The 27,339-nt window shown below is 43.3% G+C and overlaps 1 protein-coding gene across 1 annotated transcript in view; it reads left to right on the forward strand.

The window, feature by feature from the left end:
- Positions 1-27,339, forward strand: part of DHX36 (DEAH-box helicase 36) — a gene marked incomplete in the record, with an annotated part of 1,900,459 nt that overhangs the window by 145,863 nt on the left and 1,727,257 nt on the right. The window contains 1 exon segment of the mRNA XM_044070516.1: positions 4,600-4,638. Coding sequence (XP_043926451.1) covers positions 4,600-4,638 — 39 coding nt within the window.

Below are 27,339 nucleotides of genomic sequence, written 5' to 3' on the forward strand. Positions count from 1 at the left end.
TGTTACTGAAACAGCTGAGGTGAGGTGGATCATTGAACTGCAAGCTGATAGAGGGTTTGATTTGAATGAAATGGTCCCTTTAAAACCTCTGTTGAACTTGTGTGATATGTTTTATTAGGCATTTTAATTGCTTAATTTTATATTCCTATATATGTGCCATTTGAGAATGTAATTTTATTGTTCTTTGGTCTGATGAAGCGCCTTTGTTAGGCATGAAAATGCTTACCATTCATTAAAACTTTAATTAATTATTTCATGCTGTGTATGGTGGGTCTTTAGTCTCTTGTGACTTGGTTTTTGATGTAGACATGTCTTCATCCATGTTGCTGATCTCTTCTGTAGTGAGAGAGATGATGAGAGATGATGTCAAGAAAGTGACTGACTAGTGAACCCAAGACAGACCTCGCTGTGGTGCTCGGCAAACTATTTCTGAGGCTGTGGAATACCAAGTTCTCCTCTTTGAAAACTTATAGATGGGGACAATACTGGAGGATGGAAGAGTTTAAGTAACTATTTGCAAAAGCTTACTAAAATGGCAGAAACATGGCATTTGAGGTTCTGTACGAATAAGTGCAGTGTTGGCCACAGCAGCTGTGGTGTGAAACATCATTTGGGGGTATGGTTAATGGGAAATATAGCCACAAACAATGCTGAGTGTATGCACAGGAGTATCTAGCAAAAAGGTAATGCTTCCTAGGCTTTTTTAGCTTATGGTCAAGGAGACCATGAAGCTTGGCAACCTCACGCATTTCCAGTGGGAGACTGCGTCCCCAAATTTCTCCATGTATTCCAGGTAGAAATCTGTGATCACAAATCCAGTCATCTAAACTGGTTTTAAAGATTGGGTTTGTAAAAGCAAGTCATTCCAGAAATGGGGGAGAACCTAACTTTATATATTTACTTTGCTGTAGCTCAGCTTGTAGATGACTTGTTTTGCACACCAAGTGAGAAAGATTGTTCAAGTCATCCTCTCGGGTTTGTACTTATGAACTCTGGTTAACCAACTTTGTAGATTATTGTGAACTAGGTGTCTTCCTCAAGTCCCCGTCTGACTCAGTCAAACATGAGTTTACATTTGTTAATAGCTGGTGTACCAAAAATGGGTACAATGTAAATAACGAAAAATACAATATTGTCTCATTTGGTAAACAGCCCCCCCCAGCTTATAGTATAGATATCCTCCTTTGTCAAAATGAGAATGTAGAGAGATCTTGGAACATGGGTGGATAATTCCCTCTCATTTTTCAATGGTGGTTAGAAACTTTTACCTTGTGCAACCCATTGCAAAAGGTATACATCTTCAAGATCAGAAAGTCCTTATCCGCTTGTGTTTTGGACTGACTAGGCCTGTGATAGAATTCAGTGCCCCTTTGGACTACATTTCACCCCCACCCATAAAGCAACTAGAAAGACCACAGAGGTTCCTAACTAAAAAGGTCAAGGGCTTAAACCTGAGCGACTGAAAGTTCTATCCCTGTATTTACTGTCCTACAGACTCCCTAGAATTGATATGTACCACACTTATTAGGCCATACCTTCTCAAATCAAACAGCTGTACAAAGACCTAAGTCTACTTAAACAAAAACGGCAGTGGATTTGTCACACAGCACATCCCCCTTCTCTGGTACAAACTTCTTCTCCATGTGATTCAGTGTCTCCATTTAAAAGGGAGATAGATAATTAGATGTACATTAATAAAGTCACCCTGGTGTGACAAGACTGTCCCTCCTTGAAAATATAGGCAAGGCCTAGGGTGGATATTGGAAAAATGTTAATTGCCTCCTTGTATATTGTATGGTTATGTGATTGATTGTTTCATTCCTGATTTGTCAATATATGTATAGGTCTCTAGAGAGCTCTTTACCACTGGTTCTATTAAGGTGAAGGAATTCAGAGAGTGCTGGGTCATTCGTAGCAAAGAAAGTTAAGGAGATGTTGCACTTCAGAAGTTTGCATGACGCTGAGTTGAGATAGGGCTTTAGTCTATTGGAACAGGTAAGCTCTGAGATCTTCTTTTTTGGGTGAGGGAACATTAAGCATCTAAATTGGTTTGAGAAACCTTAGTGTGATTATATGCTGAAGAGGGGATTATATTTAGTGATATCCATAGTAAGGGAGGATAAAAGTTGTAATATATCTTTGGACTTGGGTTGATGTTGTGCAAGGGAGAAGTTTTTCTAACTATGATAGAGACTTTGTGGTTAAAGAAGTTAATCTGTGTAGGTAACTCTGATCCTTGATCATTGTCAGGCTTAAGTGGAATATTACATGTATGATATGTGGAGACATTAGATTTTCTGAGAAAGCAATGCTGGATTTCTTGACACTGCTTGACATGTTTATAATTGGCTTACTTTTATTTTAGTATAGCCTTTTTTGGAGAGTAAGCATCATAGTAGGATTTGATAACTGAATTCCCCCTCCCCATTTTGCAAACGTCTGCAAACTTTGCATAGTTTTCTGATATAATGTTATAGAAAGTATGTATTAAACAAGGGATGTCCAAGACAGAGCTCCATGGGGCTCTACTGGTGTCATTTTTTGCCTAGAATAAATTTAGCAGTATTGTTTCTGTTAGCTGGACTGTTACCTATCCAGCAACCTACATGGGGGTTAATACTGAGTTTGAAGAGTTTGCCAATAATCCCTACATAGAGATGATGTTGGAAACCATGGCAAGGTCTATATGGGCAGTTAGGATAGGATGTCCTTTATCTGTAGCCTTGGTAAGCTTTTCAACGAACTCAATCAGGCTGAGTTGGCGCTGTTTTTCTCATGAAACCAGGCTGATTTGTATACTAGGATATTAAAATCACCTGTAAAATAGTTTTAGTTCACTTCTAATACTTTCCCTTGCCTTGTGAATAATACTGTTGATACTAATGAACCTCTAATTCCCAAGGGGTCCACAACAGCTGATCTGCACATTTCCAGTATTTAACCAGTGGAGAACCCCATGTTGGACAGCTTTTGCTTGGTGGGACTTAATCCTAGATATCTGCTTAGAAGGGCTATTCTTAGGACCCATGGGATGGGTATTTCTAATTTTAGAAAGTGCCACAAAACTTTATTCACAATTGTGTTTTTTGTTTGGGGGAGGGGGGAGTGAGGGAGATGTATCTTATCTTGTATGCCCTCCAAAACACACACACTACTCAATACATCAGGCTAGTGGAAGGACCCCCAAGGAAAGCCACCAGAAAGATGCACTGGATTGCAGTAAAAAGATGTGTAGAGTGGGAGCACTCAAGTAATTTGTTTGGACTTTGACTAAAACTTTTATTCCTATGGCTTAATTTTTGTAAGAAGCCTGCAGTGCGACACTGAGTCAAAGATAAAGTGCAAATGGATAGAAAAGTAGCTGGAGGATAGGGAGCAGAAAGTGACTGGGGGGGGGGGGTTCAGTGGGAGAAAAGCAGGACAAGTCCTGTCCTATAAGGATCATATCTAGACCAGCCCTTTTAACGTGCTTTGCCTCACAGAAGGCATGAGCAACTGTTCAGTCTCACTGCAGATGACATTAGAGTTGGAATGTACTGTCTGATGAGGAATGAAAGCCTGATGGGGGGCCTGGAGAGGCTGGAGGCATATATTTGAGAGGAGGAAGCTGCTGTTTATATTTTCCATGTGAATGATGAAGCATCTGCAAAACAGCTATCCATGGGCGCAGTATGCACTTTGAGGTTTATCCTTTAAAAATCCCCAAAATTAGGAGGAAGATTGCTTGTTTCAGCAAACATGAACTATCAGGAGTCAGGGTGAGGTGGCAGTGGGTGGTGGCAGTAAGGGCACCATATGTTACGTTATACATACAGGGTCCTGTCATCCAGGGATAGGGAATTTATGATCCCATGTGAGAACATGGCTGGAATACTGCATACAAGTACTGCATACAATTCTGGAAACTCTGAAGGGAGAAAGAGAACTTATTTGTCAGATGAAGCTGAAAAAAGCAACTGGGATGGTTATAAGAATGGAGAAAATCAAGTGAATGGGAGTCTTTCGTCTCTTCCTTAGGAAGGAAAACACAAGAAAGAAGCTGTAATGTGTATATATTGCATTACTGTGAATGTGTTGTTATTGGGCAGGACTGGATGGATAGGAATATGCGTAACTTGCTGATTTACAGGAACATAATTCAGTGCAAATCTTCTGAAATACTTCTGCAGAGAGGATGGAGGAATGAGTTACTAATCTTGGCAGGCACCAAGATATGTGAGACAGAAGATTGTGACCCCCTCCCCCCGGGAATGAGGGGAATAGGAGAGGCAACTGCCCTGATCCAGGTGCAGTGCTTTGGCATGCAAGTTAATGCACTTCAGTAAGAGAGTTTGCATTAATCTGAATTTAAAATAGCTTAATTAAACTGTTTGCTGTTCTAAAAGTCTTAATAGAAGCTGTCTTTGCAGCTGTGTAATTGCTTTAGTCTTTTGCTTTCCATGTGGTATGCTTAAGTTTTTCCTTTATACACTGTTTTTCTTTGAAGTCTTCATATAACTCTAATTATGAAAGGCCTGAGAAACATGTACAGAAAATTAGTTCAGTAAACTGTTATCCCTTGAAGGTCTTCATGTCTTTATTTTTTCATTTTCTTTTTAGAAATTCAGAGAGAAGCTTCCATCATATGCCATGAGAAAGGTAAGGTAGTGTAAACTGTTAACTTCTGATTTTTTTCCTTAATTGTGTTGTATGGCTTTGATGTTAGCTGGGTGTGTGACATTTATAATTTGATTGTTTGACTCCAGAGCATTCATCTGGGACTGGTAGAGTGGACTTAGTTTTGCTGATGTGTTGTGAAGGTCCAGTGCCAGATTTCTCTTCCTATGCAAGACTGTCTGTCACTGAACAGGAATAAAGCCTTACTTACTGGGCAAACATGACACTGCAGTACTAGCATAGTTGCTACCTTTACACTACAAGGTAGGGACATTTCTCCACAAGCTAAGCTGTGACATTGTCTAGGTTTGTGTGTAGAACCCCAAATTTGTTTATTTGGCAAACCTAATACTGATTTACATTGTTTAGGTTAGTTAGGAACCCACTTGTATCTGTATGGAGAGTATGTGCCCCTCCAGTCTTAACATATCCTAACTTGTTTAGATGGAAAATTCTTGGTTTCCTTCCACCTTACCGATCATAAGTTGTATGTCCAGTTCACTTAGAATGTGACACTGTTGGATAGTAAACTTTGACCCCATTATGCCCTAGAGTGCAACCAGCATCAAGTATTCATCTTCACAGCCCAACAGGAAGCTGATGACAGAGCTATGGGGCATCATGGTAGGGGATGAGGTAGTTCGTTGGAAAGAGAGCCGATGGGAAAGTTCCAGACGGTGGTACATTGACACCATGCCAACAATGTCAATGTTTTTATGTCTGGCTACAGTTGCACACATTTTAAGTTTGTACATTCCATTTGTTTTACAACAGCTATAATAGGACTTTGAAATTGCATAATCAGTCTACAATGAAAATCCTTGTAGTAGAACAGGTACTCTCTCCACTTTCCACAGTCTATCCTTTTAGACTTTTCACCCTTCCTAACAGGTCCTTCACCCTGTGGCACGAAGACAGTGTCATGGTCGTACTTAATACAGTAGTTTTCTTTGTTTTTGTTTTAGCCATGCCACTGTTTGATCTCAAGCAAGTTTGTTCATTTGCTCCATGTTCGTTATAGTTGTGTAGAATCACTTTTTTTTCACTAATTGGGAATATTCCTAGACAGTTTTTCTACAAGACAAAATGTCTACATTTTTGAGCTGAGTTTGCAATGGTGATTCCATTAGCAAAATCAGACTGCAACTATGACATTATCAATTGGTATGTAGGTAGCACCAAGTGATATTCAGGGTTTGTATTCTTTAAGAGTCCAGCTATGATTTTGAAAATTGTGAATGTCGTCTAAGGTTTTAGTAAGGAAACCACGGAATGAGCGTTGGACTTGAGGCTCATCTTGTGAATAAACTGAAGCAGCAAACCAAAAAGGTTTGACATAAACCGTTAACAGATAATTAAGCAAGTAAAAAAAATGTAACTTTTAAAAGGGTCTTGGAGATATCATAATGATGCCTTTGCTAGCAGACAGAAATTTCTAATTTGCCACAATAGATCAGGAGAATTTGGTGATGCTGCGGTAGCGTTGTCGCCTCACAGTTAGACGTTGCACGTTCGATTCTCAGAGCGTCTTCTGTGTGGTGACGTGTGAATGGGCGTTCCTTTGTTGAAGGTTGTGCGTTAGGGCCTGCAAGCCAGCACGTAAAAATCTACTGCCAATCATTAGCGGACCGGAGTTCTGCTGTGGCGACCCCTAACCGGGAAAAGCCAAAAGACACAAACAAACAGATAAGGAGAATTTCATGTGAAGCACTATTATTTGCCACTTTAGTCACTGGACTCACTGCTGCAACTTTCTGCATATAATTCTTACAATGAGTTGGTGTATTTGTTTTGTCTAGCTTAAAATTGAAAGGTTCATCAACTCTGTATGGATTGTGTGTGACGGTTATAGCTTCCACTAGAAGAGAGCTGCACATGATGGAAGCTTACTGTGTGGGACATACTACTTCCTCCTCTGAGCTTCAGGCTGCTACTTGTGATTAGCAGTCACTTTTTTCATGCTCTTTCCTGAGTTAGGAAACTGATGATGATCACAGCTTGAAATGTTGGCACTTTAGTAAGAGGCCTGTACAGTGAATGATCAGAAAGGTTTACTGTCCCAAGCAAGGTGTTTCTAAGAAGTACAGTTCACATATTTTTTTTTAAATAAGATGAGATCAGATGGATATTAATTGAAAGAAGCAAACTGAGACTTCTCATCCTCTTTGAAAAGAAGAGAACATGTGAAAGACGATTCCTCTGTGCCTATGGAGGAAAGGACTGTGAAAGAAAGTTGAAGCTTAACAGAGAAAGACCAATGTCTACAAGGAAAGCATCACCAGAGAGCTGCCAGGAGGGATGTGTAGCAGGTCAGTCAAGAGAATTTGGAGCAGTCTTTCCAGTGTTAGAAACTCAGTCACATGTTATCAGGGTGATAAGCTTTGGAAAAAGCTTTTCGTCTTGTACATGGTGTCTAAATATGAGGTCAATGAAAAATAAAATGAAAGAGAAAACAAACTTCTGGTGAGCCCCAATTACAGGCTTCAGTCAGATGAGCTGCCCGTTTTTTTTTTTTTTTTTTCTCCAAACCCTGTCTGCAGTCTAAATCCTATTGCTTGCTTCAGAAATCATTTAGTGGGCTCTCCTTACCAAGTTTATCACGTTACAGATTTGACTTTTAGTAGTTGCCATCAGTCTCAGTCATGCCTGTGGCCCTGCTTCTCAGCCTTTAATGTTAGTAGTGTTGCTTTAGGCATTGGTGATGAGGGTTGTTAACATAAGTTTTTCTGTTTTTGGTTTTATTATTTAAGTATGTGTGTGCTGCTTGGTAGATGTTTATAGTATTTGCTGTCTGCTGGTATTTTTGCAGGATGGTCGACAATCCTGGCTTGAAAAATTGTTCAGGTTCACACACTAAATGTGTGTAATTGTCTTCGAGCTGCCAGTCTAGACAAATATTGCTCCATCTACACTGCTTTTGGTCCATTGGCCATAGTAGAGCATAGGAACAAGCTCATTTTGAAGAGACTTCTCCCTGCCCCTGGAGGAAATTCATCCCTCCCACACCCTTCTGCTACTGGAGCTCCCACATCTGTCAAAAAGCCATCTGACTGACAAGGGGGAGAAGAGTTGGTGAAAGTCCAAAAGAGAAACCCAGAGTGTCCAGGAAGCTGTCTCTGGACCATTCTTTGTCTTCAGCTCCAGCTCAAACCCCCAAAGTCTTCAGAACAGATAGTTGTGGGATCCGATACTCTTCCATTACTGGAGCCTAGGTTCTGTCTGGAGCCTTTTTCACTGAAAGGACCTTTCACAGATTTTCCTCCAGACTCCATCTGCAATCTCATCCTTCTGATCAGTACCGTCTACTAGGAGTCACTTGAAGCTGACGTGGATAAAATGATCCACCTTCCTGGTTCGGGGCTGTAGACCTGAATTTTACCCAAGGTCGGTCTGTCTGATCCGAAGACTTGGTTGTAGTAGTCGTCTTCTCTGGCAGCGTCTCTGATTAGTGTGGTTCTGAGTAGCCCTGATCCAACGGTTTCTCAGGGGTGAATAGTCTGTGCTGAGTCCTGGGGATGGGATTGACTCCAAAGATTTTGGAGCCATCCTTTCTCAACACTAGATAGCCCTGTGTCTGCTTCAAAGCTTGGCTGGGCCAGATACCCAGATCAGTTTGGAGTGGAATCTCCAGCTCTGTCCTGAGTGGTCTCGGGTCCTTCCTGGGCTTTGACATTAAAAGTGTTTGAGAGTGTTCTCCCTTTCTGGTGAACTGACTTTTTCCACACACTGGTCCATCCATCTCTCATAAGATGCCCTTGGGTCCTGATCCTGCTCATCCTATCCTGTCATGGCACCCAATCCCACTTAGCCTTGAGACAGTCCATCTTCAGGTCGGTCTTTCCTCTCCAGAGTCTTCTGTGGAGCATCCCACTGTAGAAGTTCCTTGGAAGCATATGTGCAAGAGGAAGTATGTGCATCCTTCCCCCCCTGGCACCTTTAACCAAAGGCAGTGACTTTGAAGTGGAGGGAGTCCCACAAATTCCCCTTGAAGAGTCATTCAGAGAGTTTTGCGAATTGTTAAGATAGAAAGGAGGGTGGTCCTCCAAGTCTTACAAGGAGGAATCTATCTTTGAGGCTTTTGGGACCATCCCATTTGCTACTTGGGTGGTCCCTTCTGTGGATGAGGTGGTCAACCTCATCTCGAAGCAGGCATGGAAGGAAAAGGATGCATCTGAACCTGTACCCTTGCAAGTCAGAAAAATTCTTGCAATCTCCCAGAGACTGCCAATGTTCGAGCAAGGGTTCCCCTGTTGATTCCATGGCGGTGGCTGTGGCAGACACAAAAGAACTTGCTGAAGAAAGTTCTTCTTTCCACTCCATAAGAGTTCAGGGTGCTGGAGAGGTTTGGGAAGTGATTTATGCTTCAGCAACTTTCGCGCTGAGGATGCTGAACTACTTGACAGATGGGACACATTTTCCACTGAGATTTGAGAAAGAAGCTCTCCAAAGCTCTGCAGAAATGAACCCAGAGAGAGGACAAAACTGTGACCTCTCAGTTGGCCACTCTCCAGTCCCTTTCGAATGTGTCTGAGATCACTTCTAACAAGACTGATGGTACTTTGTTAGAGGCTGGCACTGGCATTACTGTTCCTAGACATGCTTTGATGGTCTTGTGCAACTTCCTGGAGCACTTCACGGCGTGCTTTAATTTCCCTTATGAAAGGTTCTAACTTCTCTAAAGTTAGAGATGTTCTGTAGAAGTGGGCATAACTAGGAAAACCTTTTGTGTCGGAGGAAAACAGTTCTTGAACCCCCCCCACCAAGAGATTTGTCTGTAGCAGCCAGAGGGGAGGGAAGAAACTGTGGTTCTGTAAATCTCAAGCGTTCTCACTGACTCTTCTTTTTGATTTCCTTATCAGAACTTTGACATATTCTTGCCCCTGGAGCAGAGGTGGACCGTAAAGTCAGGGCTTCCAGGGTTCTTTCTCTGAGAGGCCTTACCAGTTGTCATAAAAGATTGCCCAACTTCTGCACTCCAGATGTAGTCAGGAGGCACTTGTATCTTGCATCCCTAGGCCTGGATGTCCATCATACAAGACGTGGGTGCAGACGAACATAACCAGAAGCTACTCCATTCCCTTTCTTTTTTGTTCCTTGCCTTCAAGAAAATTCCTCAATTTTCCACCCTCCCAAAGAAAAGCAGCAGTTCTACAGTAAAAAAAAAAAAAAAAAAAATTGCTAGACAATCAGGGGGTCCCACCAGACGAACATGGATCTGAGACTTACCCAAGATTCTCTTTGGTGCCAAAGAAGAACTGGAACCTCAGGTCAGTTTCGGACCTCTGCCATCTAAATCAATATGTCAAAGTTCTGGATAGTTACAATATGGTTCAATCATCCTTTCTCAATAATGGGCAAATGGAGGTGTGTGATAGAACTTCATGTTGCCTACTACTACATAAAGGATAGGCACTCCAGTTTTCTTCGCTTCTGGGTGGGAGACTGTCCTTTCCATTTCAGAAGCCTGCCCTTTGGTCTCTCAGCAGTCCCTATGGGTGTTCACGAAGTCTGTGGCAGTAGTCACAGCTCATTTCAGACTGCAGAGGTTCAGAGTGTTCTCATGCCAGGGACTTCTTGCTCCAGTTTTGCATCATGGTGATGAGCTAGATGTCATGGTGAAGTCCAAGTTTCTCCCTTTTTAGAGAGTAGAATGTATTGGAGCACACCTGGATATGAAGTGCCAAATAGCAAGTCCACCAGAGGACAGGATTGCCACAACAAGCCTTAGAAGTTCTTCCTGTCAGAAGCCATCAGCAAGGCTTATTCTTTGCCTCCTATGATCTGTGGCTGCCTCCAGTAACCTGGTCCCTTTTGCAAGATATCTCATAAGAGTTCTTTATTGGACACATTTTCAGTCCAATGGTATGTCAGACATCAACCCATGAACTTCCAAATACTTTTCAAGAACATATGCAGAGCACAAACATGATGGTGGCTCAAGTCCCTGAAGGTCTTACAAGGTTGTCCATTTGTTCTACCTCCTTCCCAAGCCCTAGTGACAACAGACTCTTCCCAGCTAGGGTGGTAGGGCATATATGGTTTCCTTCCCAGGCAAGTCTTCTGTTAACATTATGGAGAACGTAGGCTTTCCAGGACATTCTCTTTCTGGGAGTGATATCCATCCAGACAGACCTCGTCTGTAGTTTGTTTCATCAAGCAAGGAGGAAAGTACAGTTGTGTAAAATCTTGCTGGAATGGTAGATATCCTTGCCTTCACTGCTGCAGTATTCTTAACAGATGGGGTTCCCTGCCGTGGAGCCCTGAATGTCCGGCCAGTCTAGCAAAGACCACTTGTTGCTTTTACAAGATGTGCAGAACGTCACCCAAACGCTGCTTGCGTGTAGGGCATAAAGCGATGTTCAGGCCTACCATCATCAGAACTAAATGCCCCAGTAGGAACAGAGTCCAAGAAACCCAAGAGATATACTGTACATCCAAGAAGGCATAGACTAGGGGAGGGAGGGAGAGAATACTGCAGCAGTGAAGGCAAGGGCCATCTACTGTTACGGTAAGATTTTACACAACTGTACTATGTCCTTGTGTTCACTGTTGCAGTATTCATTACCATATGGGAGTAAGCCAAAGCTCAAATGGAAACTTGAGAGAGGGAAGGTGCAGAAGAACCCGCTGGAAAAGCCTTGAAGAACGCACTAGCAAAATCAGCCCTAGCTCTAGAAATACTATCCAACTTGTAGTGCTTAGTAAAGGTATGCACAGAAGTCCAGGTAGCTGTCTGAAGTATATAATTGGTATCTAAGCACTTGAATAAAGCACGTGAAGAAGCCACAGCTCTAGTAGAGTGAGCCTTAACTGAAGAAGGAAGGCTCTTGCCATGCGAAGCGTAGCCAAGGAAGTAGCCTTAGAAATCCAAGAAGAAATTGTTTGCTTGGATACAAGTCCCAGAGATGAAGGATGAAAAACAAATAACTGATCAGATTTTCTAATGGCCTTTAGTCTTATCCAAGTAAACCTTGAGTTGCCTATATACGTCCAAAGTATGCAGCACCCTCTCCTGTCAGATTGCGGACAGGGGAAATAGGTAGTGTCCACAAAAAGTAAAAATGCTGAACAGCAGAAATACGAACAAACCAAAAACAAAGTAGCTAGAGAACACCAGCTAATAGCGAGAGGAAAAGTGCTTCACGTTTAATATAGAGGTGTTCTTGTATTATTCTGGCCGTATTTGTAGCTTTTTGTAGTGGCTGTTGCTCTCTAGCTTCTTTGTTTTTGAAAAGTAAAAATACACAGAAACAGGTGAAATGTGCGGTACAAGAAAACTGTGTAAACTTTAAGTAAAAAAAAGTACCGAACCAACACGGCTAGGCAAAAACTCTACTTATTGAACATAAAAGAAAGTGATAAAAGTGAGCGCTTTCGCGATAACACTACCGCTTCTTCAGGCTAATAAACAAGTAGAAAGACATTAGTTTAAAAAGCTATCCTATGCAAATCTGATAAATTAACTAAAAGGTACATATACACACACACACACACACACACACACACACACACACACACACACAAAATCAGTACAACTGTTATAAATACAAGGGAAACAGTACAAATAAAATCTTAGTTTAAAATCTTTGTTTAAAAATAACAATGTTTAAGCAGGCATGTTTTCAAGAATGGTTTAAGGCTAGAGATGCTATTTAAACCCGACAGATGTTCTTCGTGTTTCACTGTTGCAGTCATTACATTTGAGTAATCCTGCTGGCAGGTTGCCCTCAGTCGGCCTGAATTCCAAAGTCTTGGGTCCTGCATTGGCTGCCGTCACCCCTTCCCTGATGTCAGGTCGTCAGGGGTATAAAAGAAGCAGCTGACGCTATTTTCTTCAGTCTTTCTTGCCACGCGGTGCCCGAAGCAGAAGCAGTTCGCAAGTGCCGGTCGGCCGACTCCTGAGATTTTCGTGTTTGAGTTTCAGACCTAAAGTCTTCCATAAAGCCAAGTACCCCATTGGGGAAACTTTTTTCTTGCTCCAGACCGATGTCAGAAAAAGTTAATAATTGTATTTCTTGTGGAAAGCAAATACCTCGTAAGGACTTTCATTCTTACTGCATTCCTTGCCTAGGCCCTGATCACAATGTTTCTGGTTGTCTGTTTTGTGCTAGATTTAACCAACGCACTATTAAGTGTCGGTATGATTTTGCTTTAAGCTATTTTGGACGCTGGTTTAATTATCCAGAAATGTCGTCGGATAGCCATCCGACTACCAGAGTTCACAAAAAATGCAAAGAAAAAGAGATTGAGAAACAGAGTTCCAAAACAGATGAAGCTTCTCCTAAGCCAGTCGCCGGTTCTCAGTGAGGCGCTTTCGCAGCCCCTGATGCCCGCTACTTTAGAGTCGCAGGCAGCTACCGACTCCCACGTGGAGTCGGCTATGCCGCTGGAAAGTCAAGGTATTGGAGCCTCGGACACTATTCCCTCAGATGGGTCCGGAGCCGCTGAGCAGGCACCAACTTCTGAGGGTGTACTCAGACCTAAACATCTTTACATTAAACCGACTTCAGCTTCATAGGCAAAGACTAAAGCACCTTCTAAAGCAAAGAAACAAACTCAAGAGCCACGTGGACAGGCCTCTAAGCCCAAAAAGCAGATGCTCAAAATGGCCGAAGACTTGATTACCTTGATCAGGGTTTCCCATCCCCCTCCTGATGAGGCCTAGGCAAGAGACTGATTTTGAATCTTCAGATCAGGTTTCTATTTCTTCTAATTCCTCTTCTGATCAGGAATATTCTCTTCCCCCCCCCGATGAGGATTCTGATGCTGAAGAATCTATACCTTCAGCTTCCCCTCCAGAGGACTATTCTTTTGGGGAAACCTTGCATACCATGAGGGAGCATTTCCACTGGGAGAGCCAAGATTTTTCAGAATCTAAAAAGAGGCTCTGGTATTTCCTTTTACTACCTCAACACAGGCCTCTAGCCATTCCACCTGTGTTAGACATTGTAGATGATGTGTTTTCGGAGTCCAGTCTGACCCCTGACTCCTTACTTCCAGCTCCTGTTAAGCCTGACAGATATTGCAGGGTTCCTGACTCTCATAAATTCCTTTTTAAAAACCCTGCTGCTGACCCAGAAACTATTTCACAGGGTCCCAAATGAGTTGAGGCTTCCACTGCAAAAAACCCTATCCCCTCTGACAGGGATTCTAGGGCACTGGATAGATGGGGAAAAAAGGTTTACACGTCTGCTACCTTGGCTATAAGGGCCTTAAACTGTCCGTTTCATATGCTCAAATATCAGCAACATGTCATGGCATTGCTTAAAAAGAAAATGTTGTTAAACTCTGAATGTGCAGAAAACAAGGAAATTCAGGATTTATTGCATGCAGCTGAACAAGTTGAAAAGCATACTTTGCAATGTGGTTTTGATTCTTTGGAGGCCTCCTGCAGGGCCGCAGTTACGGGTTGTGTAATTAGGAGGCATGCTTGGCTAAAGGAACAAAATCTGCCTGATCACGTCAAAGTTAAACTATTAGATGCACCTTTACAGCATGATACTTTGGTGTTAAGGCAGAAGAGGTGTTAAAGAAAATGGAGGACAAAGCTAAATCTATGCAAACTGTCAAAGATTTTTTTACAAGTATAGCCACCTAGGTTTAGTAGACACTGGCCTACAAAGAATTGGTCCTTTCCTGTGTCAGACAGACCTCAAAGGGGCAGATCCAGATGCCCTAGAGGCAGATCCCAGGCCAAAGCAATGGGGTGCTTCTACCTCCAAAGTTGGAAAAGACAAATCACAACCATACAGGAAACAGTCCCAATGACTTCCCCCACCGGCACCAAGCAGCTATGTCCTGGCAGCACCCTTAGGGGAAAAATTAGCACTTTTTCTCAAAATTGGCACATTATAACCCAGGACAAGTGGGTTATAAACAGTGTCACAAGGCTACAAGTTCCATTTCCATACCTTGCCAAGGGCAAACGGCTGGCCAGATCTGCCAAAAAAATCAATGAGCAGAGGCGCAAAAATAAGTCTCATCCCTCATGGACATGGGGGCCATTCAGCAAGTACCAGAGCAAGAGCAGGGACAAGGATTTTACTCGACTGTTCTTGGTACCCAGAGAAGACCAGGCCTGGAGACCAATACTGGACCTATCTATTCTGAACACATTCCTGGATATACCAAGATTCAAAATGTTCTGCCCATGCTGGGCAAGAATTCTTGGCTTGTGACTTTAGACCTAAAAGAGGCATACCTGCATGTCCCAATCAGACAATCATGCAGAAGATACCGCAGTCAAGGCTGGCTCAATGCATTACCAATTCTCTGCACTGCCCTTTGGCTTATCTACTTTGCCCAGGGTCTTTACAAAGTGCCTGGCACCAGTAATTGCATTCTGCAGACAAAGAGGAATACAAATATATCCTTACTTGGATGACTGTCTAATTCAAGCAGAGAACAAGGACATTCTTCTACAGCATCTGGCATTTGTGAAAAGACTTCTTACATGCCTAGGGTGCACAGTCAACGAAAAGAAATCAAACCTAGTACCCTCTCGAGATAATATTCCTGGGTGCAAGCTTAAATACACCTGCCCAGATGGCTCATCTCACACCAGACAAACAAAGGCAACTGACTACTTATTTCAAAATGTTGGCAACAAAGGCCCAGTTATCTGCAAGAAAAATTCTGCAGGCTTTGAGCTTCATGGCATCCTGCATCCTACTAATTCCATATGCAAGACTGCATATGAGGAAACTTCAGTGGTACCTAAAAAGTGTTTGGCCTCAACATTGCCACAGCCTGGAAACAATGATTACTCTCATTCCCTGCCTACGACAGGAGTTTCAATGGTGGGCGAAGGCTTGTCACCAGAACAAGGGGCAGCCATTCACATTACCCCCATACAGGCGGACACTAACAACAGATGCTTCAGATTATGCCTGGGGGGCCCACATGGCAGGAAGATGCATTCAGTGCACATAGTCCTCAAACCAAATGCATCTACATATTAATCAAAAAGAGATGCTAGCTGTTCAAAATGCTCTGACAACCTTCAAGGACATACTTCATCTGGGACAACTACTGATAAAGACAGACAACACCACAGTCATGTGGTATATAAACAAGCAGGGGGGCACACATTCTTACCCCCTTTGCAGACTAACCATGACTTTGTGGGACACAGCATTGACTTTCCAAGTACATCTGCAGGCACAGTTCCTGCCAGGAAAGGAAAACACTGGCAGACAAACTAAGCAGAAATCTCATGGATCCCCACGAGTGGCAGCTGGATCCACAAGTCTTCAACATGATAACAAGGAAATGGGGATGACCGGACATAAATCTATTTGCCTCCCCTCACAACTACCAACTAATAAGATTCTGCACAAGGACTTATCACAGACAAGCATTGAAAGTGGACACCCTGTCGGTATATGCCTTTCCTCCACTACCTCTCCTCCCCAAGGTACTACTAAAGTTCAGACAGGAGAAGCCAAAAATGATACTGATTGTCCCAGACTGGTCCCCCCAAGTACTGGTATCCAATCCTAAGGAACTTGTCTCAATGCCCAGCTTGGACCTTGCCTCAAATACCTCATCTACTGTCCCAGCAAAACGATCAGATCCTGCACAGCCTACTCAGTACTTTAAACCTGGCAGCATGGCGGATAACGTAGTCATACAAAACACACCTCTCAGTAAAGCTGTGATGGATGTCATTTTGGAAGCCAGAAGGCCTAGTAGTAGAAAATCTTATGCTGGAAAATGGAAGAGATTATGTGCTTGGAACCAGGCACAAGGAATTGATACAACGGTACCAAATATTCCTCAGATTTTGCAATACTTAACTGAGATACTGGACAAAGGCCTATCTTTTTCATCAATTAAAATTCATGCCTCTGCCATTTCGGCTCATTACAATACAGAGCCACCAATCTTTTCTCATCCTTTATTACAGAAGTACCTCAGAGGAGCCAAAAACTTAAGGCCTCCAAGGAGATCACCAATTCCTGCATGGGACCTCACCAATTCCTGCATGGGACCTCAACTCTGTCTTGGAAAAATTCACCCTGCCTCCTTTTGAGCCAGCTGCTACTGCTGATATAAAGTTTTTTTATCTTGGAAAACAGCTCTGCTCCTAACAGTAACTTCTGCAAGACAGGTTTCAGAGCTACAGGCACTCATGGCCGTGGAACCTTTTGTCATGTTTTATCCAGACAACGTCTGAGGACAAACCCAACATTTATGCCTAAGGTGGTGTCCAGTGTGGCTCTTAACCAAACTATTCATCTGCCAACTTTTTATCCAAATCCACAGAACAAGGGGGAGATAATTCTGCATTCTTTGGACGTACACAGACAGCTTAGATTCTACTTGGACAGAACCAAAGTTTTCAGGAAGACAGAGCAATTACTAGTGGCATATGCTGCAGGATCACAAGGAAAGGCCATCTCAAAGCAGACTATTTCAAAGTGGATAGGCCACTGCATTAGTTTCTGCTATTTACACCATGGCAAGCCAGTGCCTAAGGGCATTAGGCCACATTCAACCAGAGCTGCAGCCACTTCAGCAGCCTTTCTCAGGGGAGTACCAACCAAAGACATATTAGAGGCTGCTACTTGGAGTTCAGTGCACATGTTTACAAAGCACTATCATCTGCCACTCTACTCTAAATCCAGGGCAGGCTTTGCCACTGCAGATGTTCGTGTTACACTGCTGCAGTCATCACACTTGAGTTATCCTGCCGTCAGGCAGTCCCGCAGTCGGCCAGAGTTCCAAAGTCTTGGTCCGGTGTCAGTTGCTGTCACTTCTTCCCTGACATCAGTGCGCCAGGGGTATATAAGATGCATCCGACGCCATTTTCTTCAGTCTTTCTTGCCGTGCGGTGCCCGAAGCAGACGCAGTTCGCAAGTGCCGGTCGGCCGACTCCTGAGATTTTCGAAGTTGAATTTCAGATCCGACGTCTTCAATAAAGCTAAGTACCCCATTGGGGAAACTTTTTTCTTGCCTCAGACCAATGTCAGAAAAAGTTAATAATTGTATTTCTTGTGGGAAGCAAATACCTCATAAGGACTTCCACTCTTACTGTATTCCATGCCTAGGCCCTGATCATGACGTCACTAGTTGTCAGTTTTGTGCTAGATTTAACAAACGCACTATAAAAAGACGTTTTGATTTTGCTTTGTTCTACTTTGGCCCGAAGGTTCAATTATACTATGCCATCGGATCAACCGGCGACCGCAATTCCAAAAAAACACAAAGCCAAGGATAAAGACAGGCATCCGAGGTCGAAAACTGACGATGAAACCTCTTCTAGGCCAGTCGCCGGTTCTCAGTGAGGCGCTTTCGCAGCCCCTGACCCCCGCTACCTCAGAGCCACAGGCCGCCTCCGACTCCCACGTGGAGACAACTAGGCCTCTGGAAACTCAAGGTATTGGGCCTACGGAAACTAATCCCTCAGATGGGTCTGGAGCCGCTGAGCAGGCACCGGCTTCTGAAAGTGTTTTCAGACCTTCACAACTTACCATTAAATCAACAGCCAAGACAAAGGTACCATTAAAGACAAAGAAACAAGTACAGCATTCTCCTGGACAGTCCTCCATGCCTAAGAAACAGATGCTTAAAATGGCCGAAGACCTCATTACTCTAATCAGGGGTTCCCATCCCCCTCCTGAGAAAAGGCCTAGGCAGGATACAGACAACTCTGATCAGGTTTCAATTTCCTCTGATTCCTCTTCAGACCTTGGGTAATCTTTACCCTCCAATGAGGACTCTGATGCTGAGGAATCTATCCCTTCAGCCTCTCCTCCCGAGGATTACTCTTTTGGGGAAACTTTACATACCATGAGGGAACATTTCCATTGGGAAAGTCAGGAATACTCAGAATCCAAGAAAAGGCTCATGGATTTCCTCTTATTGCCTCAGCACAGGCCCCTGGCTGTTCCGCCTGTACTAGACATTTTGGATGATGTGTTCTCTGAATCCAGCTTATCTCCTGACTCTTTGCCCCCTGCTCCAGCCAAGCCAGATGGGTATTAGAGTCCCTGACTCTAACAAGCTTCTGCTGATCCAGAAACTATTTCCCAGGGTCCAAAAGGGGTTAAGGCTTCCATTGCAAAAAATCCAGTACCCTCTGACAGAGATTCCAGAGCTTTGGATAGATGGGGGAAGAAAGTATACACGTCTGCAACTTTAGCAGTAAGAGCATTAAATTGCCAGTTTCACATGCTTAAGTACCAACAATATTTAATGGCTGAGTTAAAACAGAAAATGCTTGCTAGCAGAAGCTCCTGATTGTAAAGAAATGCAGGATTTATTGCATGCAGTTGAACAGGTGGGAAAACATACTCTGCAATGTGGTTTTGATTCTTTAGAGGCCTCTTGTAGAGCCGCAGTCACAGGTTCCGTTATTCGAAGACATGCTTGGTTAAAATAACTGAGTTTACCTGAACATGTTAAGGCAAAGTTATTGGATGCTCCTTTATAACATGATACCTTGTTTGGTGTTAAGGCAGAGTGTTAAAGAAAATGGAGAATAAAGCTAAATCTATGCAAACAGTCAAGGCTTTCTTACAGGTACAGCCACCTCTGTTTAGCAGAAATTGGCCATCAAAAAATTGGTCCTTTCCAGTGTCAGACAGGCCACAGAGGGGCAGATACAGACGCCCAAGAGGCAGATCTCATCCCCAAGGCTCAAACAGACGACAGTGGGGCACCTCTACCCCAAAAGGAGGTGAGGACAAGTGTCAACTTTACAGGAAACCGTTGCAATGACTTTCCCTTACGTACGCCAAGCACGTCCCTTCTGGAAGCCCCCTTAGGGGGAAAACTAGCACTTTTTTCTCAAAACTGGCAAACAATCACCCAAGACAAATGGGTCCTGAATATTGTGTGTCAAGGTTACAGATTCCACTTCCATACTTTACCAAAGCTAAAAGGAATGCCAGACCTGTCACAAAATCAATGGGCAGAGGCACAAAAACAAATTTCAGCCCTCATGGACATGAGAGCTATACAAAAAGTACCACAACAGGAACAAGGACAAGGAATTTACTCAAGACTCTTCCTGGTCCCCAGAAAGGACAAAGCCTGGAGGCCTATACTGGACCTTTCAATTCTGAATATTTACCTGGATATTCCGAAATTCAAAATGTTGACATTACAGCAGCTTCTACCCATGCTGGGCAAGAAGGCTTGGCTTGTTACTCTGGACCTCGAAGAGTCATACCTGCATGTCCCTATCAGACAAAATTGCAGAAGATACCTCCGATTCAAAGCTGGTACAATGCACTACTAATTCTCTGCACTGCCCTTTGGCTTATCTACTGCGCCCAGGGTCTTCACAAAGTGCCTGGCACCAGTAATTGCATTTTGCAGACAAAAAGGAATTCAAATATATCCATACCTGGACGACTGCCTCATTCAAGCAGAGGCAAAGGACATTCTTCTACAGCATCTGGCGTTTGTGAAAAGGTTGCTAATTTCTCTAGGGTACACAGTAAACAAAAAGAAGTCAAAACTAGTGCCCTCACAACAGATAACATTCCTGGGTGCCAGCTTAAATACAACGGCCCAGATGGCTTACCTCACGCCAGACAAACAAGTGCAACTAACTCAATATTTTCAACTACTGGCAAAAACGTCCTATCTCCCTGCAAGAATAATTCTGCATCCTACATACTACTAATACCATATGCCAGACTGCATATGAGGAAATTACAGTGGTACCTAAAAAGTGTTTGGACTCAACATTCTCACAGTCTAGAAGCAGTAATTCCAATAATTCCCTGACTACAACAGGAGTTTTGATGGTGGGCACAGGCATGTCACCTAAACAAGGGTCAGCCTTTTACCCAACCCATAGCCAGGCAAACTCTAACAACAGATGCTTCAGATTACGCCTGGGGAGCACACATGGCAGGAACATGCATTAAGGGCAAGTGGACCACAGACCAGATGCATCTTCACATCAATCAAAAAGAGATGTTGGCTGTTCAAAATGCCCTAACAGCTTTCAAGGACCTTCTACACCCAGGACAACTATTACTAAAGACAGACAACACCACAGTACAGTAATATGGTTCATAAGCAAACAAGGGGGCACTCACTCTTATCCCCCATGTAGGCAAGCCATGACCATGTGGAATACAGCTCTAACGTACCAAGTTCACCTGCAAGCACAATTCCTGCCAGGAAAGAAAAATACTCTGGCAGACGACCTAAGCAGAAATATCATGGACCCTCACGAATGGAAATTGAACCCACAAATCTTCAGCATGATAACACAAAAATGGGGATGCCCAGACATAGATCTTTTTGCCTCCCCTCTGAATTGCCAACTACAAAAATTCTGCACAAGGACTTATCACAAACTAGCATGGAAAGTGGATGCTCTTCTGTTCAGCTGGAAAAACCTAAAAGTCTATGCCTTCCCGCCACTGCCTCTCCTTTCAAAGGTACTCCTAAAAGCCAGACAAGAAAAACGACTGATGATCCTGATTGCTTCAGACTGGCCACGCCAGCACTGGTACCCTATCGCTCAGGGCCCACCATGAATTTTGCCCCAAATTCCACACCTTCTGACTCAACAAAACAATCAGATCCTGCACGGTCACCTCAAAACCCTAAACCTGGCTGCATGGCAGATATTTTAGTCAAACAGGCAACACCTCTCTCTAAAGCTGTTATGGATGAAATTTTGGAGGCCAGGAGGCCTAGCACCAGGAAAGCTTACTCAGAAAAATGGAAGAGATTCTGCGCTTGGAACCAGGCTCACAGCCTTGACCCTCTTGTTCCAAACATTCCTCAGATTTTACAATACTTAACTGAGATGCTGGACAGAGGCCTATCCTTTTCATCAGTTAAGATTCACGCCTCTGCCATTTCTGCACATTACAACACGGGTCCTCCTTTATTCTCTCATCCCTTGCTAAAGCAGTACCTCAGTGGGGCTAAAAATATAAGACTGCCCCGGAGAGCACCAACACCAACTTGGGACCTCAATTTTGTTTTTTGGTAAAACTGACCCTACCACCTTTTGAGCCGGCCAATACAGCCAATCTAAAATTTTTATCATGGAAAACAGCTCTGCTCCTGGCAGTAACTTCAGCACGAAGAGTCTCAGAGCTACAGGCATTAATGGCAGTGGAACCTTTTATAATTTTTCATCAGGATAGGGTATCTTTAAGGACAAACCATACCTTCATGCCAAAGGTGGTATCTAGTGTGGCTCTTAACCAAAGCATCCATTTGCCTACTTTTTATCCAAACCCTCAAAATAAAGGGGAGAAACTTCTGCATTCTTTGGACATACACAGGCAGCTACGCTTCTACTTGGACAAAACAAAAGCTTTCAGGAAAAGTGATCAACTGTTTGTAGCATATGCTGCAGGATCACAAGGCAAGGCTATCTCAAAGCAGACTATATCCAAATGGATAGGACACTGTATTCAGTACTGCTACACACAGCATGGAAAATCAGTCCCTAATAACATTAGGCCTCATTCCACCAGGGCAACAGCCACTTCAGCAGCCTTTCTCAGCGGAGTACCTACCAAGGAAACTTTGGAGGCTACAACTTGGAGTTCAGTGCACACCTTCACCAAGCATTACCACCTGCCTCTTTACTCTAAATCCAGAGCAGGATTTGCCACTGCAGTTCTGCAGGGACTCTTAGCCAATCCTAACTCTTTAGACCAGCCACCCAAATTTAGCTTTGGGATTCAACCCAAGTGTGATGACTGCAGCAGTGTAACACAAAGAACATAGTACAGTTTTGTACCTACCATAAATGTAGATGTTAGAGTGTTCACACTGCTGCAGTCCAGGTTACCCTCCCTCCATCCCCTCTGAACTAGCTGGACTTATCTATACCCTTCTATCCTATACAACCTTTGGGGTGTATTTGCTGGTAACTGAAGGTATTGTTTTTATTTTATATGTATATTTTTGATTAGTAATATGTATTGCCTACCCACTTGGGGGCACCTGACATCTGGGGCAAGAAAAACTGAAGAAAATGGCATCGGATGCATCTTATAATGGCATCGGATGCATCTTATATACCCCTGGCGCACTGACGTCAGGGAAGAAGCGACAGCAACCGATGCCGGACCAAGACTTTGGAACTCTGGCCGACTGCGGGACCGCCTGACTGCAGGATAATCCAAGTGTGCTGACTGCAGCAGTGTGAACACTCGAACAGCTACATTCATGGTAGGTACAAAACTGTACTTTCTGCAGGGCCTCATAGCTGCTCCTAATGCTGTTTAGCCCCAGCCTCCCAACCATAGCTTTGAGACTCTACCCAAATGTAATGACTGCAACAGTGAAACATGAAGAGCATAGTACAGTTGTGTACACTTACCATAAATGTAGATGTTCGAATGTATTCACTTGCAGTCCAGGTTACCCACCCGCCTTCCCCCTTTTTTCTGCTGGAACTTTTCTTTCCTTCTCTGATTTATACAACCTATGTTGTGTATTTGCTTGTAGATGAAGGTAAAGTTTATATTGGTGTATGTATTTTTATATATATGTAAATTTTGGCTACTGTGTTAGGGGGCACCTGACATCTGGGGGCAAGAAAAGCTGAAGAAAATGGCATTGGCTGCTTCTTTTATACCCCTGACGACCTGACGTCAGGGAATGGGTGACAGCAGCCGACGGAGGTTCCAAGACTTTGGAATTCAGGCCGACTGAGGGCAGCCTGCCAGCAGGATTACCCAAATGTAATGACTGCAACAGTGAATACACTCGAACATCTACATTTATGGTAAGTGTACACAACTGTACTTTTCTCTGCATTCAAGAGCAAGATCCATTTCTGTTCAGCCCGTTCTGTTTTATTAGATGTATCACCCCCTCTAATACTAATGTCCAAAACCTGAAGTACAAAGAACTTAAAAGTGTGTTCTGGGCCAAGTAAGCCAATGTGTTGTGCTAAGGCACTTGTATCTTTTTGGTTCCTAATGTCCTTCTAGTGTTCGAGAATCCTGTCCTTCAATGCGCTATTAGTTTTGCCTGTATAGAAGGCACAACAGACCTGCCAGCTTGCAAAATAAACAATATTTGGAGTTCTGCAGTCATAATAAAAATCAAGTTCGATTTTAAAATTAACATGAGGATGTATGTAGGTTGAGCCCGTAAGTATATACTTACAGGCTGAACAAGATCTACGGGAAAAAGTCCCATACCTGGTAGACTGAGGCCCTTTGATACAGAGTTGTGATTTATAGCACAAATGTTTCTTCAAGGACTTATTGTTTTTAAATGCAAATTGTGGTGTGCTGTCTATAGTCCCTTTCAGTTCATCTATTGTGCGTAGGATATTCCAATTCTGTTTAATGACCTCACAATATTTATTGATGTCACTAGAGTAAAGTAGAGAGACTCTAAAAGTATCTCTTACAGCTGCAGTTGCTTGTGGAGCATCAGATGGAGTATGGTTGCCAAAATAGGCTCTACACTTCCCTTCCCTTTCTTCCCATGCAGCATTAATTTGAGTGTCAGTCTCTGCCTCTTTGTAGCCTCTTGTCTAAAATGTCACGCTTGAGAAAGTCAAGTGCTAAACTCAACTGAGTGTTAACATTGTGCAATCTCATTACTCTATAAATCTGCCCTTTTAGAACATCCGGGTGACATGCTTGGGATGCATGCTATTTTTGTGCAGGAAGTTGTTTTTCCTAGTGGGTTTTCTGTAGACAGTAGTATGCATATTATTAAGGTCTCCGTTATTTATTTATTATTATTTATTTATTGCATTTGTTTACCAGGAAAGTCAACTGGGCCTAGGTGAGCCCATTTTCAGTGGAGGCCCGGGGAGAAAAGCTCCACATAAAAGTCAGCATTACAGAAATACAAATATTAAAAAATACAAATATCAAAAATGTAGCACTATGTACAGTATTTTTAGCAATTCCATTGTAGTTTTATGGTAGTCCATCGATGATATTAACGTTTACTTTTGGTCATATAGATGCCATAGACATTACTGGTTGGGAGGCAGAAAAAAAACGTAACATCGTATAGAATTATTTACATGCATTTAAATCTGTGTAGGCAGTGTAGTAACAGTCGTAGGTATGGCTGCAGACCTGATAAGAATGCATACCTGCAGCCACAGAGTGGGAGTAGTGAGAAGAGGAGTTATTTTTGGCATGGGCATAACCTGCAAGTAGAGAGGTGTTGTCTGAGGGATTTTTTAAAGAGAGCAGGGTATGAGATGGAGGTTATTGAGGTTAGAAGGTTATTCCAAAGTTTGGAGGTAGTAAAGGAGTAAAGCATTTGGCCAGTTGGAAGTTGAGGTTTATTGACTTTAAGTAGAATTTTGTTTTCAGATCTACATCTAAGAACTCCACTTCTACAGCAGAATATTTATAGGTAAATTTTAAGAAACCAGTAGTGCCATGCAAGTAGTTGATAAACTCATTCAACAGTTCTGACGAGCCAAGCCAAAGCAAAAACATATCGTCCCCAAAACGTACGTACCAGGCTATGTTCTCTTCGTAAGCATTGTTATGTAACAGACAGGATTTCTCCCATTGCACTAATGCAAGGTTGGCATAGCTACTGGCACAGGCTGTGCCCATAGCCACGCCAGCCTTCTGTAAGAAGAATTCATTCTCAAATACAAAAATGTTATTGTCAAGTACAAGCTCAAGTAATGTACAGAGCAAATTCACTTTCTCATTAGTAAAACATTTCCTGTCATTCAAAAAAGCTCTGACATTCTCTACTCCCCAGTCATTGGGAATCACTGTAAATAGTGAATCTGATGTTGTTGATCTTCCCATTCATCACTGATGGGTTCGGTTCCGAGCCCTCGGAACCGAGTCGGCCTAATACCAAGCTCGCGTACACCAAAAACTCTTGAGCTAAGCTGCTACCTGCAATGCCGTTCTCCCAGTTACCTCGGATCTCGTTTGCTGCACAGCCATATAGCAGCATTTCACCGAGCTGTCCAGCTAAGTGTCATATTTTATAAATATTTGTGTATTTTTGAACCTTTTCTAAACTCGTTTTCTACCCTCTTTTATCTATCTAGCTCTACCTATTGGTTATTTCTTATACCATCGTCGGTATGCCCTCTCCTACCTTTGTGCTATCGTTTGATACCATCGTTGGTATCTTCTTTTTCTGCTTCCTTTTCTCACTTTCTTTAACAGGTAATCTGTTTGTTTCGTGTGTATGAATATGTCTGAAAAAAAGGGACTTCGGGGTTTAAACATTGCACTTCCTGCATTGGAAAACTCCCTAACAGTGACTCGCATGACGATTGTGTGTATTGTCTGGGGGTTTCTCGCCTCTCTGTGAAACCTCCTTGCCAGATTTGCTTAAGTTTTAGTCAGTGGATGCTGAACGAGAGAAAAAATAAACTGATTTTGAAAGGCCTGTTAGTCTCACCTTTCTTAGATGCTCTTTCTGTGTCAGAGGTCTCAACCCCTCCAGTGAAGGACAAGAAATGTCCCCATTCAGATCCCTCTTCACCGGCTGGTGATAAGGACAAGTTCCATAAAACCAAGGCCTACAAATCTTCAACAGAACACAAAATTGCTTCATCGGCTCCGACTACGACTGTTGCTTTTGTTCCAAGCTCAGCTCCAGTTGCTTCTTTATCCAGTGTCATAGATATTATGGAAACTTCGATGTCGGCGCCACTTCGGCACCACTTTTGGCACCGACAGCTATGGCACCAGTCCTATCTACAGTGAAGATTACGGCTTCAACCTTACTGTCTTCTATAGTTTCGGCACCGACTTCACCCTTTACTGCACCGAAGGCAGTTCCGACAATCCCTTTGGAACTGATAATAACCTCGACTCAGAGTGCCTCCTCGGCACAGTGTCTCTTCTGAAGGCCGCTGATTCCTCTATTGCCTGTCTCAGAGTTAGAAACTACGGTGCCGACAACTCAAACACCACGGACCCGGTACTCTCCTTCATTGGACCTGTTCTTAGGTCAAACTTATAGCCCTTTTCTGGACCAGCCTGACTCCCCTTCAGGAGCGTTACAAGGTCCACCAGGAGTCTTTCTGAATTTGATGTGGTGCAACCTGCTTGACCAGCTGTTGACAGCCAGAGGGATAACAAACATTCCTAAGACTCATCCCACTTCGGGGTTTGGGTGTACTGCTCCTAGGACTCCCACTTATAGTCCTCCTTCGGATCCCTCTGTTCCCAGGCCCATAGCTCCAATGTCCTTGGTGAGAACCCATTCCTTGGCACCGACCGTGACTGTTACTGAGGCTTCAAGGCCACCCCTTTGGGTTCCAGTTCCATCTGAACCATCCCTTCCTCATTCGCATGGTTGGGGGTAGAACCCTTTGTTCTGAGCACGGTTCCAAGTTTTTTATCGGTTCCGATGTCCTTCAAGAATGCAACTGCAGTCCTGACATATGGGTTGTCCTGCCTCAGACAGCACTTCGGTCGGCCGGATTCCAAAGTCTGGGTCCGGCGTCGGCTGATGTCGCCTCTTCCCCGACGTCAGAGCGGCTGGGGTATAAAAGCATCAGCCGACGCCATCTTCTCCAGTCTTTCTTGCCGCGCGGTGCCCGAAGCAGAAGCAGTTCGCAAGTGCCGGTTGGCCAGCTCCTGTGTTTTCAGATCCAAAGTCATCAAAAAGCTAAGTACCCCGTTGGGGAACCTTTTCTTGCCTCAGCCGATGTCAGATAAAACTGGAAAAGTTAATAATTGCTTGTCTTGTGGTAAACAAATACCTCATAAGTACTTCCAT

This window comes from Protopterus annectens, chromosome 4.part1 (genome assembly GCF_019279795.1).
Source record: "Protopterus annectens isolate FY-2018-M chromosome 4.part1, PAN1.0, whole genome shotgun sequence".
Lineage (NCBI taxonomy): Eukaryota > Metazoa > Chordata > Ceratodontiformes > Protopteridae > Protopterus > Protopterus annectens.